A 19,552-nucleotide genomic window follows, 5' to 3' on the forward strand; every position below is an offset into this window, starting at 1 on the left:
GCTGAAAACGAGCCATTGAGTTACTCAAAGTGTGGAGGAAGAACAACTAGCCGATCTTCTAAACAGGCCCTTCAGTCGTGCAGTCGTTAATCAGTGACCACTTTGTTCAAAACGGTTTGCCCCAGCCTTTCTAGAGAGACAATAAACTGTAAACACATTTCCACATTGTGCCCTATGAACACTAATACGCGGATAACTAATGCTTATCCCGAAAATAACGGAAGTCCTGTTTATCAGTTGATATCGCTACTGTCTTGCACACAGACGCACAGGGTCGCAAAAGACCTATTTTAACAGACCAAGACGCACCAATACCGTAATTAGTAGGGAACGAAGATTTCGCGGGTTTCTTACAACAGATGAACAGCTCATTTGTGACTTTTTGCATATAAGATTGATCTTCTCCTTATTGTGGTTTCACACAGCGTTCGGTGTTTTTTTCCTGAGTTCCTCTTCATCCAAACGTCCCGAGTTAAATGTAATAAAGGAGTTTTGTGCGACCTGTGATTTCATACACGTTTACACATACTTCCTGCATTTTTTTTCCTGAGTTCCTCTTCATCCAAACTTCCCGAGTTAAATGTAATAATGGAGTTTTGTGCGACCTGTGATGTCATGCACGCTTACACATACTTCCTGCAAGCCTTCTCGTAGCGGGACTGTAAACGGAAAACCGGTGCGTGAACAAATAGTGAACAAGTAGCTTGCACATTGTGGGCTCGGAATTTTGCTATCTTAAATGTAGTTTCTCCCGATAAAGAGTCTGCACGAGACAGGAGAAGATACATAAAGGTCTCCCGCCTCACCAGTGTGGATTTCCTTGGTTTCACAGAGTGGCTTATATTTAGAGACACGGGATCACTAACGTCGGGACACACAGAGCCCCAAATCGGTTTCTCCCAGCTAACTTATATAGTTTCAACGGCTTTCTGACAACTTCGTAAAACTAAACCAGAGGCCCTTGGAACTGTGCCATGAATTTTGAATATGGGCCACCTTTGATCGAGGCTTACACAAATACTGCAGTGCCAGTAGGCTTACCTCGACAAACTTAGTAGTAAATTGTTAGTCTCTTTTGAGTGACATACAGTTCGTGGTAATTTACAGTATATTACTTAAAAAATGTGCTGATAGTCGTCCTACGGTTAGTAATATTTCTCTTCTTCTAGTGCCTTTTACTTTTTACTAGTGCCTTCAAATCTATGTGCACACCTATACGTGTCCCAAAATGAAGTTCCCTTACGAGTGTGTAATGCTTCTAGGCTAGTGTACCCTTTGGGATATATCAACCCAGATTATTAGTGGGGAATTTTCAAGTTCCATTTGATAGCAATACTTGGATATCCACACAAGAAAAATCATAGTCTGAGGGGCTTGACACTGGGTTAGTTGATGAAGTTGACGCATTATCAAGTTCCATCTAGGACACCGCCGTACGAGGGGACATGTTTGCACGGAGCGAAGATATTTCTGTTGCTGGGGCAGCTGAGATAAGCGTTGATGCTGCACCATCAGAAAGATACCCGAAAACACCTCCCAAATTTCTCACCAATTTTAGCTCTCAAGACCGAAATAATCCCTGCATAGCAAAATGGTTATTTGGCGGCTAAGAGTATAATGTCGGCTACTATGGTTTGAGAAATAAATTTATTTTTGGTTTATCGGTTACTGCCAGAGTAGTAAGGCAGTAAGTGAGTAGTATTACTTATTTATTAGGGAGTGCAAAGTGAGGTTAATAACGTCGACTGTTGTATACTATTTATAGGTTTCTGTAACTAGGTTGAAATGAGCTGGGGTAATCAGGGTTCCGTGATCATGATTTCTGGATTCATCAATAGTTTCGGTGTCTCTCGCGTTTACACGCCAACCACGTATTACTTAGAAGACTGTGGTGAAGACAACTGCGCACGCTGTGCGTGCAGTTCAACGCTAGGAGTGGCCAATATCCTCGATTTGGGGATGAGGTAGAAGCCATCACTTTTCTCTAGAGAGTGGACACAGGCCATTGATATGCTCAAGAATGCGGTAAACGCTCCTGCAGATATTAACAATCACATTTATGTGGTTGGTCCGTTTGACTGAAGGTACTCTTCTACCGCGTCACGCCAAAAAATAACTGACCCTTAAGATTCCCATGGTATATTCATCATGCACTTCAATGGACCCCTCGAACGCAGGTCGCTGCGCACCTTCTTGTCGTGGTGTCTTGTTGCCAACAGTCACTAGTGCCACATCGTAGCATGACACTGATGAAATGTAAAACGAAATGGATTCTCCTACATTACTGAGCATACAAACGACCCCCAATCAAAAGCCCCGGATATCCAGTCATCAGAGCTAGCTCCACAGCTGAGCTTACGCGACGCAACCCGGTGTCTTATCTTGGCCTTTCAAAAATGCTATTCTTCCAGGTTTTCTGTCGTGTGCACCCACTCGGTGAAACTTTCATGGTAATTAATTCGCTATCTGAAACCTATTCGTAGATACGCACAAATAACCCTCGGCACATTTCAGCGATATTCAATCACTTGAACAGAGGTTAGGTAATGCTGGATTTGCGCACAAAACCGTATATCTCTGTGTTCCATTTTATACCTCACGCGTCGAGGTGCAGTTAAGTTGTATGATGCGAAACAGTCCGGTAACGTGGGTTGGAATGACCTTTAAAGCCTGTGGTAGTATGTTTAATGGCGTTTGACAGGGCAGAAGGAATTAACTTATGAGAAAGGGGATTGTAGTAAGTTACCGGATATAGTATTTCCAAGTGGAAAATCCAAGTACACGCTGTGTGGACAGGACTGATCACACGGGACTCATACCACCGTTTTCCTGTCTAACGAATGAAGTAGCAAAATGACACGACTGCTGGTTTTTGACTTTTGCTTTTTCCAAAGAATCGGCTGAAGCGATCTTGTGTAGCCTTGAGAAAATGCAACTCTGCCAAATCGACAAACCAGAGGTTGGGCAAATGCTTATATAATCATACATCAAGGACAATCTTAAGACGTAGACGACGACAAAATAATACTGGAGTAGCCAACAGGCCTACAAACACTGCAAAGTGCACTATGGAAACCAAAAGGAAAAATTGATACAATCGAGTAGGACAATATCATGTACAGCATTCAGGGCACGAATTGTGACAATCATGCCATGGGACAAACGGGCAGGAAGATACCAGATTAACCAAACGCATGTTTGTTGCTAAGGCGATTAATTCTTACTCTCAACACACATGAAGAACAGACGTTACACAAACGCAACTGCCACAATGTCAGCGTAACGCGCTAAACAAGAGCGACGAAGGAATCTGACCTTTTGAACGGGTCATACTCCACCAATGAAGCAAGCACAAAAATTGCCCTCAAATAGAATTAAATACAACAGAGATATGGATCATCAAGCTTTGAGACGTACGAGGAAATAAGGACCAACTCAACAGGGAAATTTCGTAGGATAAATTAATTAACCCTGAATGTACAACTTTCAACAATCGGCTAGAATAAGGACCAGCAAACAAGCAGTCCAAATCCGGACAGGATCAACGGGAAAGTCGCGAAAACGAACTGATTAGTGGAAAGAAATAAGATGAACTTCGAAGTCACAAGATATGAAGGGTCGATAAAAGTTCAGCCAAACGGTAAGAAGAGCAAATTAAGTAGCAAACCGACATAGAGGAACATAAGAAGGATGAACGAATAGGGTTGTGTCCGATGAATCATTCGGGAGCAAGAGAGATAAGGCACAACGTCATATAAACCATGAACGAGCCAATGAAACTGAGAGTATTGAAGACGAGAGATTCAGCTAGGTTCCAGGTGAAACTTCCGTCAAAAGCAAACTGGTATGAAAACGATTGTCTAAGTGGAATAATGAGAAAGATATTTTTCAGACAACCATTTGCGTCACAGTAATGAGGTACTCTTTGGAAACCACAGAAAAGCAGGCAGAAATGGAATGGATGGATGAACTACCCCCCCATCGGGGCAATGATGGAAAGTTACCGAAACATCTGCAAGCCAGTCGCCAGACCTTGCGCATAGTCAACCGGCCACCTCAACAACAACCATTTAAGGCAAACCATCCATCGCTATTCGGACAAGCTGATATCTTCGTAGGGTCTTATTACGTCCTTTTCTGAAATCAGTACACAGAAAGACTGAATATTCTCAACTTAGTGAACAAAGTAACCATCAATCTATTAATCGTTTACTGTGAGTACATTACAAAACGTGTACATTTTAATTCAATTTATACATCATGCTTCAAATTACTTTACCGTGAGGAATAACTGGAATAAACTGTTTTGAAAAATAAGGGGAATGCAATGGTGACCCAAGTATACCTGTGTGAAAGATAGGCTTTCCAGAAATATTCGAATACTGACGCATGCCTATAGATTGATACCTTGCGCAAATTTTCGAAAAACATTTTATTAAGCTTCCGGTATGGATAAAAATCTTCTCGTTCTATGCAGAACGAAAAATCCAAGTGGATTATCATTAAATGTGACGAAACTTTCTGTCTGAATCACTCAGTTCAGGTGGAGTTATTATGCGAGCGTTACCCTGGTGTCATTTGTAGTCCCTTTCAGCACCTAATTCTGAGGGATTAACTGTGAGTGACTTACATCTCAACCTCCTGAACAAGTGTTCTCATGAGTGGCAGATAAATTGTCTTCCAGCATACTTTGGCATTCTTTTTGAAACTAAAATCGTTTTGCTCTGGAGTCCAAACGTATTACTTGCTTATGATATGCCTTGTCTAACTGAGGAGGATTAGTGTCTGTTTTAAGGCTCGTTCTGGCAGATTTCAAAATATCCTCGTGCTTTTCCCTAGTGTGGACTATTGAGTAGAATGTTGAGTAAAATGTTGACTGAATGTTAACTGAATGTCTTCCCGAATTTCACCCTAATCTCAGACACCGTATTATTCTGCTGCTGTAATATGCTTCAAAGTTACCAACCAAAGAGCATGTCAAACATGTTATCTATAGGGTTTAAGAACCTGATTTCCTGACCTTTGTGTACGGAAGAATTCCATCACGATAGTGTTACTTTCAGTAGACATCCTTGGGGAGCTAATTTTAAATCTTTCCTTAAGGTTACACTTAAGATTAGGGTTTCTTGCACATCCTTTCTGACGGAATAAAAGTGTTATCGTTCCTTAAGGGACTCTCTTGGGCAATTATTAGTTTAACTTTCACCATATAAACTGGCACATAAACTGCTTGGCCATTTGCGCTCATTACCACGTGCCCCACCACACGTAGGTAAACGATAAATAGAGATACGCTTTTTATTTCACCCTATATTTCAAGCGACAGAGCGAAAAACACTAGTCGTTAGGGTTCTGTTGGAGAGATTTTATTCGATAAATTATTGACTACACAAAGATTAAAAAACCGGTTAAATGAAAGTTTGGTGGAGTGCTAGTTGTCTGTGAACAACGGAGCTAGCACCAAGTGAGATTATCTGAAAGACAGGTTCGTCAACGAAAGCTCCGGATGGCAGGACCAGCTTGTCACTCAGTTTCTGTGGCGGGTAAAATACATAATAGACACCTGAAAATTATTTTGCTCAGTCACTTAACCTAAGTGAAACAAGCGTTTTCGTCCTTCGGTTTGCCACTAATGGGACTGAGGGAACTTGCCAAACGTCATGTCTTGTTCCGGTGTGTACAGTCTCGGAATTCCAAAGGGGCTTCTCTCTCCCAAGTTTTGTTAATGAAGGAACAATACTCCAAAAATATTTTTCAAGTAGCAGGCACATTAGACTATAAATCGCGTACTTATACTGGAATTCGGCAAGCGATCTTCTGGCTGCATGGTACACACTGCACCCACTTTTAGAGGTGGGAAATAAATGGAATGTAAAGTGTGCTCCCAATAGCTTGGACTACAGGTTGCTAGTTAAACCGTCTATAAGACAATTCGGTCCTGTTATAGAGCTTGATATACTCTGGCCCATGGAATTAGATTTTCAAAGGCTATCATGAAGAAATTTGTGGCATAACCTGGTCACACAAAACCTTCCTACCCTAGGTGGGCCTTGTTGCGTGGATTGTGTTGGCAGTTGATAACTGCATAGACGAAACATTTGCAACAGGACTTCGTCATTAAATTTAGATATTAAGAGAAATCATTTAAAGGCGTGCACAAGAACACTGACAACGGAAGTGTATAATTTTCTGAATGTGACAGTTTCGCACTGAACCCTAAACCACTACAGTAATAAGAGAATAACTTGCGAAGTGTGAAACGCATTACCAAGACAACCAAAAAGATAAAACTCCAAGCTATGCTTACTAACATCAGCTGAAAATGCAGCTTATCCTTATGTTGTCCGTTCGCGGGATAAAATTTAACATCAGTGTAGGAAGTTTATCTGTTTTTTTGAGTCAAGGCAAATATGGAGTTGAATGAATGACAGGCATCTTGAAGCTTGCCGGCTACTGAAGTTAAAATATACAGAACATGTAGGCTGTACAAAACCAGGAAATCATGCTACTAAAGGGCGATATAAACAAAAAATGAGACTGATCTCAGCTAAAAGGAATGCTGCTTTGAACCTAATTGGGGCAGTTTACTACTAGTGTAACAACAAGTTATTTTTAAAAGGACTTCATCGCTATAGGAACTCATTTCTAATATAACTATACGTATATATTCAACAGTTTCACTGACCCAACCGTCAGGAGTTTCGCAGAGAGGTACTGCGTGAAGTACCGGACACCATCATTTAATGGTTCACCTGTTGACTTATTTGTCTTCTCATTCAGAGCTTCGATAGTTATCAGCAGCTCATCAAATACAGCGAGGTTTTTTATCCGTCCATGTATTCTGGCTAAATTTTTGTTTGATCGTCATTTTCATCATATCAGTTGAGGTCTCCCTTGGCACATCTCTTACACATGAACACTTTCTAAATAGCAGTGGGTAGGACTATCCTTTCCAAATAATACCGGAATGTTTGGACTTATTAATGTACATTCATCTACATGGCAATTGACTGGGTTGCTCCTAATAGTCACGTGAGTTATCTTTGTTGTCCTAATGGAACAGATTTGAATTTAGTAGTTAAAAATGCTCAAGATCACTGAAAGTATTCTGAAGAATACCCAACAGAAGGTACTTTCAAGTAGTTTATCACCGCTAATTTCATTTGTCTATTTCCTTAGTTTGAGTGTTCAATTTATACTAAACTCGAAGTTTTCATACAAATTATAGAAGGTCTTACTCTTTTCCTCTTCGACTAATCTGGTTTCTAGTTTCATTTTGCGCAGTATCCAGTCTACAAAATTTGGATTTGGGAATAAAAATCCCTCTTGCTCAGCCCTAAAATGTAATCCTCTGTATCAAATGTCGTTACTAAAACATCGGTATTATTTCTCGAATCTATCAACGCACAGAAATTTCCATGTTTCAGGACGTTGTCATTGCATTTTCACACTCCAGTATTTATAAATTTGTTGACTGTTATTGTTGCAAACTTTTCTGAGCTACACACTGAGAGTAGGATGTGCTCATCAACTTGTTTTGATAGCTATTTAACTGTAGTTCATTCACACTGAAAGACAGCTGAATACAATGCTGCTATCTTAACAGGGTTTCAAAGCAAAACGGAGTGATTATAACTAGATGGAAATCCTCTCTTCCGCCCTTTACTGCTAGTTTCCAAGCCACGTTTTTCTCTTCCGTTGGAATTGTATCTCGCTTACGTAAAATGGAGAGCCGTTGAAAGTCAGACAAAGCCTCATTCGCACTGACACGTCAGACGTTGTTCCGCATGAGTATCTCCAGCGTAGTAGACCGTGTAGCGCTTTCGCTGCTCCTACTCATAACACTTGAGCATATTTTTAGAAACAGTTACTTCGATGTGCGTTCGTTGAGAAACTTGCTAACAACTTTCGGTTTTTCAACCCATGGGCTGAATTCAAGGTAGTCATTCGGCTGTCTCATAAATTGGTAAGATTGTTTGTTTGACGGAATCAACTGACAACACCTGTAGGAATAACGAGAACTAAAGATACTCTGGCTTTGTTAACACTTTCGTTTATTTAGGTGAGATGAAATGCATCAAATTACTGGAAGCAGCTGAATAGAACAAACAAACATGTGATAAGTAGTGTATTTTGAAAATCTCTTTGTTACTCGTCAGTTCTGAGGCAAGCGTTAATGGAATTAACAGCTGAACGTCCAGAATACGTACTTGAGAGCTTCTACTGTATGCGTAACCTATGCATATTTTGATGGTGCATTCAGAGAATTGTGTGATGTTTAGTCCATTCACTTGTTTTTAGCAGTTGAGGTTTTGAAAATCTAAGAGAAGTTTAGGTGGATCGGCCACTGAGGTGCACGTTTGTCTGAGATTTTATTATGCGCGACCCCGAATTCGCTGAAAATTGGTGGCGCCTATTGGTGGCTGAATAGGTTCTGAACGGTTCCACGCGTTCCTACCGGATAATGTTCCTTTATTGTGGACGCAAACGCATAGAATCCAGCAGGGACGACGAATAAAAAACTAACTGTGAAGCAAAGGATTCAGGGAGAATTATTAGTTAAGGACGAATATAATTTTCTCGTGACATGTTTTTTGTGCTACGTCAGGTCATATTTTTTGGTCCATTGCCTCAAGTGTGTTGATTTAATGACAAAATACATTCATTTGTAAGTTAGCTTGGTGGCGATAAGACACCCCGTCGTTAAAGTGCTTTTTATTCACGTCACACTGACAGTCGAGCTTGTTTTATATATTCGTTACTTGAGAGTGTCAAATGAGAAAATGTGCAACAACTACATTAGACTAGTTAGGCCTACCAAACATGTTACAGTGGAGGCACTGGATTTGGGAACAAGCGATGGACACCGGGGAACAATGGATCGTTGTTGTTAGTTGCGTGATTCGTAGAATGTACATTCACATCGGGCTACGTTGAACAGTTTTCCTCCTATGAGTTTGCATAAAAAGTGGCAGTAATGAACTTGAGTTTCACCCTTATCATACTTACTCAGCAGTGCATATCCGTTGTCGTGCAGGAGGCTTGAACTCCGAATATCTCACACGTGAGGCGATCGTCTTACGACCGCTCCAACGACGAACACAGAATACATTTAAATTCCCACGTCTGAACAGAAGAAAGTGCTCACACTTGAGTCCGACGTCTAGAAAGACTACCCAATATCTACCCTTGTTGTGTCGATCGACCGACCCACATGTTAAAACTTTCTTGTCAGATAGTACGAAGACTTAAAACCTGCTGGACGATGGGTTGTACCAAATACGGTTTTCGCTGAGCTACATCTGCATTCAACTTCATCAAGAGTAAATGGGGAAAACATTCCGGCTTATGAATGAGAGGAGATAACTCTAAAGTCATAGTTATTTTTAACTAGTGGCCCACAAAAGTCAATTGAGATAGGTACAACATAACAGTTAAACCCCACGGTGCATTCTAAGGCTCTCCCGTTTGGCTGCACCACTCAGAAGAGGTACCTCGGCTATACACATATAGCTAGCTAGGTCTGTACAACGATAGTCACAGACGGCTGCCTCCAGCACCATTGTACGAAAGCTAGTTTGGGTCTTATGCAGGTGAGTACGCGAAATACACGTAAATGGAAAAGATCCAGAAGCCTCATATCACAACGATATATTAAAATACAATACATGGCATTGAGGTCACAGTGGAAACATTGGAGAGGCTGGCAACCGAACCAGAGTCTGACTCTAACCCTCAGGGTTAGAGCGGTGGAAACAGGTGAACACTTGGTGCTCGCAGCCCTTGCACCACGTCGTCAGTTGACCCACACCACAAATGAGACATCCTAAGCAAAGATTGGAACAGCCTGGCAGTTGAACTCAATGGTATCCACGGCTGATAAACTGAGGACCACATTATCAGGTCAAACTCCGAGTGCATCCCCATGGTAGCCAGCCGTGCTTTGTCTTGATTAGGTCCACATGATAATGGGTACTTAAAGTCTATTCTAACACCTTCGTGGGCTTGATTATTAGAATTACCAGATAGCTTTCGAACTGTACGGATTTTATTTCAGAATAAGCCATGTGTTATCCCGTTGTTTAACATACCTTAACATGTCTAACATGTCGCATATTAAATAGGCTTCGAAACCACACATGCGTTATTCCTGGGGCTTAACTTTTGGGATGAAAACCATTAAGTACACTTTCTTGCGGAAATCCCACGGATACACTAGTTCATTGTCTCTTGGGCCAGTATAGTGAACCAGAAATTGCTTTGGCATTTATTACTTTGGTGGTCCTGGTCTGGAAAAATGCGGTGGCTACGTCTCTAGTAAATGACACGCAAACATATTTTTAAATTACAGTGGAAAGCGCTTAGTTTGAAAATATCACCTCTGTAACCATTATACAGGACGATTCTTCACACATTCCTTAAACCGTACTTTCAAGCCATTCAGATCCAGCACTGGGGACTGTGTGCAACCTTAATCACATTTGGTTTCTACTTGGGGTTCATTTGTACATGTCAGTGCAGCCACTGCGATATCTCGAATATTGTATTAACTGAAACATGAGGCGACCTGTACGCGGCACATTCAGTTGAAGAACATCATAAACAAGAGATTCACTTGAGCCCCCCGTGAAAACCAAATTGATTTGCTAGTGAGCATATCCGTCAAATTCGCAATCACATTAGGTCTCTATGTGGGAGTCAGTTGTACAGGTTAGTGCAGCTACCCGAGATTAAGTTGCGCATTCGCAGCATGAAACCACGCTGTTTAGTGGCCTTTTAATGGGATGACATATGCATAACTCTTCAGCCATGTACCTACCCGCGACGGTCCTTCCTTCTGATGAATATTCGAATAATGTTGATGTTTGTAGGTATGAATGACATACGCCTAACTCTCGAACATATCAAGCTTGGTATTGCTCTTGAGTCACGTACTCAGCATTTTACTCTCTGGGTTGAGGGGACCACCGCATTCAGCAATCTATCCTTTCCTAATCATCCCTAAAAGCCGCATGGACATAAAATCGACATGGATGTGGACGATAAATATGAACTCCCGTTACAGGTCACTTTTGGAGATCCCGGTTTGCTGATCAGGCAGATTTAGTAAGGCCTGGTAAAGCAGAAAAATAAGGCTATAAATAAACATAAAAAAGGATCCCAGGAAATCGCATCTAATTTTCGCAAGTCCATTGTATAATAAAAAACTGGCGAACTGAGGGTATCAGAGTTGTATAAGTTGTTATATTCATGTCACTGTGGAAGATTTTCGGGGTTCGGTATGGTTTCACAGCGTTTTTCAAGTAGATGTTATCTTGTCTGCATGAACAGAATAAGTGTTCGAAAACACAAGTTAGATAGTTATCCTGGGATGGAGTGTCTGGAACAAGATGTAGAGAATATTCAGCCACTCAGGATATTAGCGGAGACGTTGTTCCAACATTCAATACACCTTTATTAGTGGAAAAAGCCTACGCGGACATTGAATACTATAAAACAAGGATTATTAGCATCGGTCTGGACTGTTACCAAACTACCAATCAGGTGCTGGAGCTGTTGTTCTGGTCCACAGTTTAACTATTCACTTTTTTAAAGTGATCTGCTGACTGATTTGTCTCACTATTTTAGCCTACAAGGTAAGAGGGGTCACTATTAACTCAGGTTGTTACTGAAGTACGTTCTTCAGCATACGATAATGGATGGTTGATGTGGGGATGGTGTGCAGCAGAAGCATTTGTTTTCCGTTCAACAGAACTTCATCAAATTTATCATTTCACTGGAGACACAATGATCACAGAAAAGTACAGTTAACACGCACAGCATTCATCGAGGATTTTACCTGTTACAAACGAACAGTTAGGTGGAAATGAAATTTAGTCGAAACTGTCATTTTTGGTAATCCTCAAGTACAATGTAAGATTGATGAAAGTTCTAAAATAGGCCTGATGATCAGAACTAAGGAAAAACTGGTAGTGGGCTGTCTAGCATTTATATCGAGCTTAGTAGTAGTGACACGTAGAGATTTCCTCTCGTTTTAAACCAACATCAGATGGTCATTTAGGTTTGTCACGCAGTGACGGATTCTTTTAGAAGCATCTGGCACACTTTGGGCCATGCGATGTGTGTTCGCTCTCCAATCCAGCTCGAGGGCTCGTGTGACCATGTCACGAGTTATTCGGGTCCTAATCTGGTTTGAGCAGGAGCAACCAGTGTGACTAATCGACTGATGTATTATTCTGGATATTAGCCTGGTGAATATTTGGGACTGGAATGATGCTGTACTCTCAAACTCTCCGGAGATGTGCGCACAACTGAGGAGCTTGATCGCTACAACCTCCGTGTGCATTTGCGGCAATCGTGTGTAGCACGTCAATAGTAAGAAAAATATATGAGAACTGGACTTTACCCACAATTTGCATGGAACCACTGAGTGCAGGAACATTCCCTTTGTGTACATGTACATTAACGAATTCGTTCTTAGGTTAACATCATAGTGGCAAGCTAATGATATGACGTAGCATGCTGCGTTAGCGTTTGGGTTGCAAGAATAGTGAATACTAATCGGTCAGTATACTCAAGTTTTTGCTTCTAGCTTGTTGGCAATTTCAGTGGATAAAGTTGTCACACAAGAAGTTATACATTAGCTGGTTGACGAATGGGGTGTCATCGCGAGTAGACCCCTAATGAACGTTGTTATTGCAGCACAATTCAGCCACTAAAACCGTTCACTTTCCAAAAAGTAGAGATATCCTAAGATATCAACTTACTAATTTCAATGTCGGTGTTTAGAGAAGCTGTCATGAACGCTTGACTGGTGGTCAGAAGACGTCACATCGAATTCGAATGTGACACCAAGTAACCGAAGGTGCTAATTGAAAGTGGTCACCGACTGCACTAACATGATTTCAAATAATGATTCAGGATTGAGTGAATAGCATCCTCAGTGAATCGACAAAAATAATGGACATGTCACTTACTGGTAACTTTGTGCTGCGCGTTATTTTCCCTTAAACCTAAAATACCCAAACGACGGTTTTTATCAGTAGCCGTTGGCTTTCATAACACGTGCTGATAGACTCCCTAACCTGTGATACGAACATATCCATGACCCTCAACCGCTACAGTCACAAATCAGCTAGTCTTTCCCACCCTCTGGTTTACCAAAATCTTAGTTGTCGTCGACATACTTCTGCTTCTCGTGTGTTGACGGTAGAGTTTTTCATTACCACCCGAACCACAGACCCATTGCCATAAACTGCCTGCTGCCTCATCGGGCCACATGTTGGACCCAGATTTGGAGAACATACACCACAGACACTGAGTCCTGGTAAACATAAAATTAAATATGCTTCTTCCGAAATTTACTTCCAATACCTGCACCAATAACTTCAGCTTGACGGGAGGCCCATTCGCTGGGCGGTAACTTTAGTGAGCCAAGTGAGTTTTCATAAACACTGAAAACATGGTTTCGTCCAAACGGTTTGATGTTCTCCACACTGCCTTCTTTAAGATGCTTAAGGGGAGTGCCGATTTCGGTTGTGGTTCAACACACCCCTTTTGCGCCATGGGCTGTTCGAAGTGTATGTGACAGCGTTTAGTGCAGTGAATTCATTCGGGACAGCTCTAACAAAAAAACCTTTGATTGGATAGCAAGGTGAATAAGAAAAACTATAGGCAAGATTAAAAATGTAACTCCTTTTACTCCTTTTAGAAAACCATTTACTATTCTCCCACCCTCAGCTTCATGAAAATAGATTTCTTTCTACCAGGAAAACTTCTACAACTACTACTGGATTCACTTAGCATTTATAAGAGAATCCTTTTATTGTTCCGAAAGTTGTGCGAAATAAACCCCATCTAAAAGGTTAATATGTGGTCCTCAAATGTAGCTATGCGTGGACGATGCAAACCGGTAATTGATCCACTGTGCACAACCACTGAAATACGGAAAATACATGAAAAAACGGTTAGAAATGATGACAGTTGGTAACAGAAAAAGGAAACTAAATATTGTGAAAACTGCTAAGTTATCTGACCGACAGTATGGAAAGCTCTGTAACCTGGTCATACTGTTGGCCGATAGTGATGCGGGTTCGTGACACAGTTCTGTAACCAATCAAAAATGTTCTTCACTGAACGCGAATTCAGACTTTGATTATCCATTTAGCAATGTTCACTTGTTTCAGTCACTAAGGCAGTTTAAAGTGATCAGTAACTTAGAACAAACAGAAACTGGGCGACCTCAAAGTCGCATAGCTAATTAGATGACGGAGAATCGAGAACGAACAGATTTACACATCCAGTGGAGCATGGAAAATGCTGCAGTAAACTCCCAGTAGAAATGCGATTAGGTTTTCATCAATTGCTTTGAACGAAAAAAACAATGGTTCGACAGACCTAGGAAGTATCCTTATGGAATGAATTTCTGGTCGTGAGGGGGAGTCCCATTTATAAGAAACACATGAAAATCGTCTCCGTTATTCTAAGCTATTCTTCCAAAAACTCAATTTTCACGGTTATGGACGAACGTGGAAGTCCATAGTTAACAATTTCGGCACAGTGTACGGTCTACATAAAATACGAAACGGAACAGAATTAGTCATCCTGTAAGTCAAGGCATACACAGTAAAAACTACAACGATGATATTTTCATATCCACAGTGGACATTCTGTAACACATTTTTGCACCACCCAAAACCTACTGGAGCAGACTACATCGGAAGTTCTGGTGTTACTAGATGCTGATTCCAGAGTGTTTCTTGTCATACCCTGGGCGAAAATAGAACTTGTGGTTACTTGTTTCACGACCAACCTCTCTGTGGCTTAATTTTATCTGCATGCACGTGGTGAACCAGGCATACATGGGGACGTGAATAGCATTTGTGATGTCATCCCATGAGATCTAGTCAGAAAGCAGTGGCCAGAGGTTGTCTTGTCATTTTGCTCTATCGTTTAAAGAATGTGTTTGGTTCGACCGATGAGGTCCAATTAACAGAACAAATCCACCAGGATTTAACACGCACTTCATGCCCGCTTCAAGTAAGCAAGCAAGACTTACAGAACGACGGACGTTTGTTAAAAACTGCTAGGGATTAGGAACTCACTGTTTCAAAATTTCGAGAGATAGGTCATGTGATAATATTTCCTCATGGCTAGATGCATGGAATTTTCTAATTGGGGCCCTTTTCGTATGTTAGTTCAACTCAGATTTGATAGGGAAACTGACCAGCCAGATAGCACATGCAGGGTAGGCTTATCTTGTCCTCATGACTTTTTAAAATTAATCTGCGGAGAGTTAACCAAAGATTCATAATCAGGAGTTTTGCTTAGCGTTCACGGATGGTGATCGTCTCAAGATTCTGTTACAGGTTCACTATATTCAAGTTGTCATTGTCTGGTAAACACGGAGTACAAATCTGGATACTGAAATAAAACGAAAAAATAATTTTGCATCCTCACTTAGCTAGCAATTATTGAACCAAACTGAAGAAACTGTAGTCTGGTTAATTTTGATGTTGTGAGTAGTTTAGTGAATGGTCTTTAAAACAGAGGATGGAGCACTATCAATGAACACCTCTTCCATAGTTATTCCTTTGCCACCATGGTGAGGAATCTTGAGGCGACAACTGCGAGTACTTTGTCGGACAAATGTCTCGTGATTGTGATTAATGTGCACTAAAGTAGGTATGCGCGCAAGTTCCAATTTTGGTTACATGATGACAACTTATTACTGACACGGTAGAGCAGCTGACGTAGCATATAACTATTCTCACACAAATCTGTCAAAAATACGACCCTTTGGGCAACGGAAATGTCGGTGTATCTGAGGAATTGTTCACTTGAGGATTTGCTCCTGCATTTGACTAAAAACTAGGTTATTATTCTACGTGGTTTTATTGGGACTTTTTGGGTGGACCAGATTCTTATGACTTATTTTTCTAAATATTTTGGAGTCAGTAGACAGAATATTTTGAATGAAGCTTTATGAGAATACTTCAAGTCAGGTGCAATAACATTAAGTGCCAAGACGTTGATTTCCAGTATATCAGTTCAGTGTTGCTGTTCGGATTTAATAGCATGCTGACAGAATTAAAACAAGAAGAGAGTGTGCAAAACGCAATTTAACAGCTACAGTTCATCTAGCCAGAGGTTGTAGATTCAGTAAAAACGTATAGCTACCGAGGTATCCCTCTATGCAGGTAAAGACGATGTATTCAAACATCAGGGGGATGGTTTACCGTCGAATTTGCACACAAATTTGTCCAGGATACCCATAATAATTTTAATGCATTTTAAGTGTACTTCAGTGGCCCCAAAAAACTGAGAGTAGTCATTTTCGAGCGGTAAGGGGTACAAGATCTAGGAACAACAATTTAGCTGCGAAGTTGGAGGCGTAATCATACCTTTGGACGGTGGCACGAGGTGCAGGTAGCATACGAAGCCTTAGGGCGCAGGATGTGATTTGTGATACTCTCATGAGATTAAGTTAAACATAACGAAGGCATTCAGGGTTGTCTGCAATAGATACCCTGGATAACCTTAGACGGAATCCCTTGAAGTGCCAATTGTGTTCTTTGAGAGAAATGGGACAGTCATAGAGCTAATTCCCATGATTGGAGGTGAGTTCTTTCGTCTGGCAACCATCTTGAAACTACTATAGTAGAGTAGTACATCTGTTCTCCAGATTCATGTGATCTTCCGGGCCGTTTAGCCCAGCACCATATCATTGGTACATTCACAATACATTAAAAATGGCGGGTATATAAGACAATGTCAATTAAGATTAATTAAGCGGTGAAAGTATACTCCTTACTGTCTTAATGCACGACAGATCATTGCTGTCACACCACCCGGCAAACCACCGGAATTATTTCGACCGAAATAGTGGGCTGGAGCACAACGTGATTTGATTTTGGGGAGCGGTGGCTCAGTAAACTAATGTTTGGAGCGGCTAGAGGTCGAATAGTTGAGTGTTCAATCCGCTAGCAGGGAGATCGCGGAAACGAGACTCCCTGGAGTTCCGTGAAACGTTCGCTGCTGATGAGTCATAACAACATCTATACAATGTTCTCTGACTTTTCAGCATAGAATGGCTTCGTTTACAGGACGAAATCTCCTTTAATACACGTAAAAAATCCTCTGCGTGCTTGTCGGTAGAGTATACCCGTTATCAATTTACTGACGTGCTAGCTGGACTCGAAAAAATGAACCAAAGATATCTATGTTGTAATCCCAGAATTTCAACAGGTTGGTACCAATTCACAACTCACCAAATAACGGTTTTTTGTGCATTGCTACATATTCCAACTGTACCTAAGGTTCTACATTTTGAACAACTAGTTAAGCTAAATCGGATATGTGCATAAGATCCGAAGTATGGAAGAAATTTGATTCTATTAGAAACAACTACTGTGTTTCTAGCAATTGGCTTGCTGATCTGGGCGATGGGCGAAAGGCATTGCTATTTTAATTTTCTTCTTGGGATAAATTCGGCAGTTCTGGAATTAAAAGTCTATTTCAAAACTGCCGAATTTGTACAGACATGAGGATTTTATGTCCCCATTTGAAGATGGGTGTGCAATTTTTCGCTCAAAAACCGCCCGTTGTTGCGAATTCCGGTGTGCTGTTTCTTTTTTGATATATTTCCATATGGGCGGAGAGCTTTATATCGTATATTGGATGAGTAGCAGAATAGATGAGCACCATTCTGATGAGCCTTATAGTGTTACCAATAAAAGCTCAGTTGTGATGCCATACTGATTTCAAAATTGAAGAACTACTTACTTGTGGTGCGTATGCAACCCCTATCCATGTTTCATCGAGAAAACTTCAGCATGACCAATTATGGGTTCATTTTATTAGCAAGATATCTGTGACGCGAGCCACCTCCTGCACGTGATGTCGGAGAATTGGTCTGATGTAGAAAATCGCTCAACTTTTCTTACTTGTAACTCTTGGGTAGCTAAAGAAGATATTGATGAGTATTTTTGAGAGTATCTCAGACCCATTACTTGACTCAACTCTTATTATAGTTCACTAACTCAAGTTGGGTACACTTACCTTGCCAGGACTTCACTTATTAGTGCTATATCCTTGGGTATATCTTTTATTTTCTTTCCTGAGTTTGGTAATTTGGAGTAATGCATTGGATATTGTGAATTCCACGCTTTTTAATCATCCAGCCAGCTTCTTAGTGAGTTGTTTTGTGACTTAGGTCCCTCCAAGTTGCAGGCGGTGTACATGTTTATAGTACTGGGGTTAACATATGAATAACCCTATCGCGGTGTGCTTACATGTTTGTGCACATATGGGCATCAATAACAGGTTTCATTCGTGTTACGCTTTGTGGTGGGTCGCCTCAACACACCACCACGTGTTCATTCAAAGGGAATAGCTCCCGAAGGTGCTCTACGATGGCTGGAAACAATGGCTTCAGGATATATTCTCTGTCGCCTTGCAGTATGGAGTATGGAGCCGTATGCAGTACAGACATTCTCTTCGTTTTCCAGTCGCTTCCAGGAGAAGATAAAGCGACGACTGTTCATAATTCGGGGCCGCGTATATTTCTTTTGTTCGATAGATGGACTATTCATGTAGAGCTATTTAGAGCGTAATGATTGACAAACGAGTACTGATGAGTTTTGTTCAGCGTGCTGTAAGCTACAAGTGTCATCTCCGTATTGACCACAACCGAGCAGATTTCAACCAGATGATCCGGAAATGGGGACATCACTACGGACCGATGATCTGTACAAGATCGCTGATTTTCGATTCTGAGCCTAATCAACCGTCTTTTAATGCTTCGGGAGTTTGTTTTGGGGGCTTATTCACTCAATTAAGTGGGTGCAAAGTGAGTCCGAGTTCGCGCTGTTTTATTCCTCTTATTTTCCTACATTTGCGATAATGCGCACAACGCACTGCAAAAACTGACAAATTTATCGAAGGGTTTCCTTGCTCCATAGCCGGGCATAAAGAATAACGCAGGTTGAACTGCGATGTAGTGTGAATTCTTCTTGAGGAGGACTTTGAAGTTCAAAGATCTATCGCCAGTTAATACAGAAAACCGAGGAACTGCATTATCCAACTTCTGAGTGGGGGATTGGTAGCAACAACTTTTAACATTTTAGCATCGGTGGCCGGAATATTTCAGATTCCATCATCTCCCGAACCCTTCAACTAAGACGACCAGTCAAAATACTGTTGGATGTCATCTGTAGATTTTGGAAATTGGTTGTCTGGAAAATGGCGGCTCATTGTGGTAACAGCATCCCCTTAGTGGACAAAACCCATTCTGATCGAGTTTCCGCAAAGTACTGCAACGTTTACCATTCGTAAAACCGTACTGCGTGAACGCAGCCCGTAGACTAAAGGGGCGATTTGGTCTAAAAGTTATATTCGGAAGCCTCCGGTGAGTTCTGATGCCGCATGAGGAATCATTGAATGTTGGCTTTTTCGCTCGCATATTTATGTTCCCAGGTTGGGCTATTTATAAGGATTCCTCGGGATATGTTGCCTTGCGAGATGCTAGGCTGAAGTTAGATGCTACAGGGCA

At 41.2% G+C, this 19,552-nt stretch overlaps 1 protein-coding gene across 1 annotated transcript in view; it reads right to left on the minus strand.

Annotated features, from left to right (window-relative positions):
- Window positions 1-17,812, minus strand: part of T265_01232 (hypothetical protein) — a gene marked incomplete at both ends in the record, with an annotated part of 21,591 nt that extends 3,779 nt beyond the window's left edge. The window contains 2 exons of the mRNA XM_009165217.1: window positions 9,010-9,163; window positions 17,785-17,812. Coding sequence (XP_009163481.1) covers window positions 9,010-9,163; window positions 17,785-17,812 — 182 coding nt within the window. The remainder of the gene's footprint in view (window positions 1-9,009; window positions 9,164-17,784) is intronic.
- Window positions 17,813-19,552: the final 1,740 nt, after the last annotated feature.

This window comes from Opisthorchis viverrini, assembly GCF_000715545.1.
Source record: "Opisthorchis viverrini unplaced genomic scaffold opera_v5_13, whole genome shotgun sequence".
Lineage (NCBI taxonomy): Eukaryota > Metazoa > Platyhelminthes > Trematoda > Opisthorchiida > Opisthorchiidae > Opisthorchis > Opisthorchis viverrini.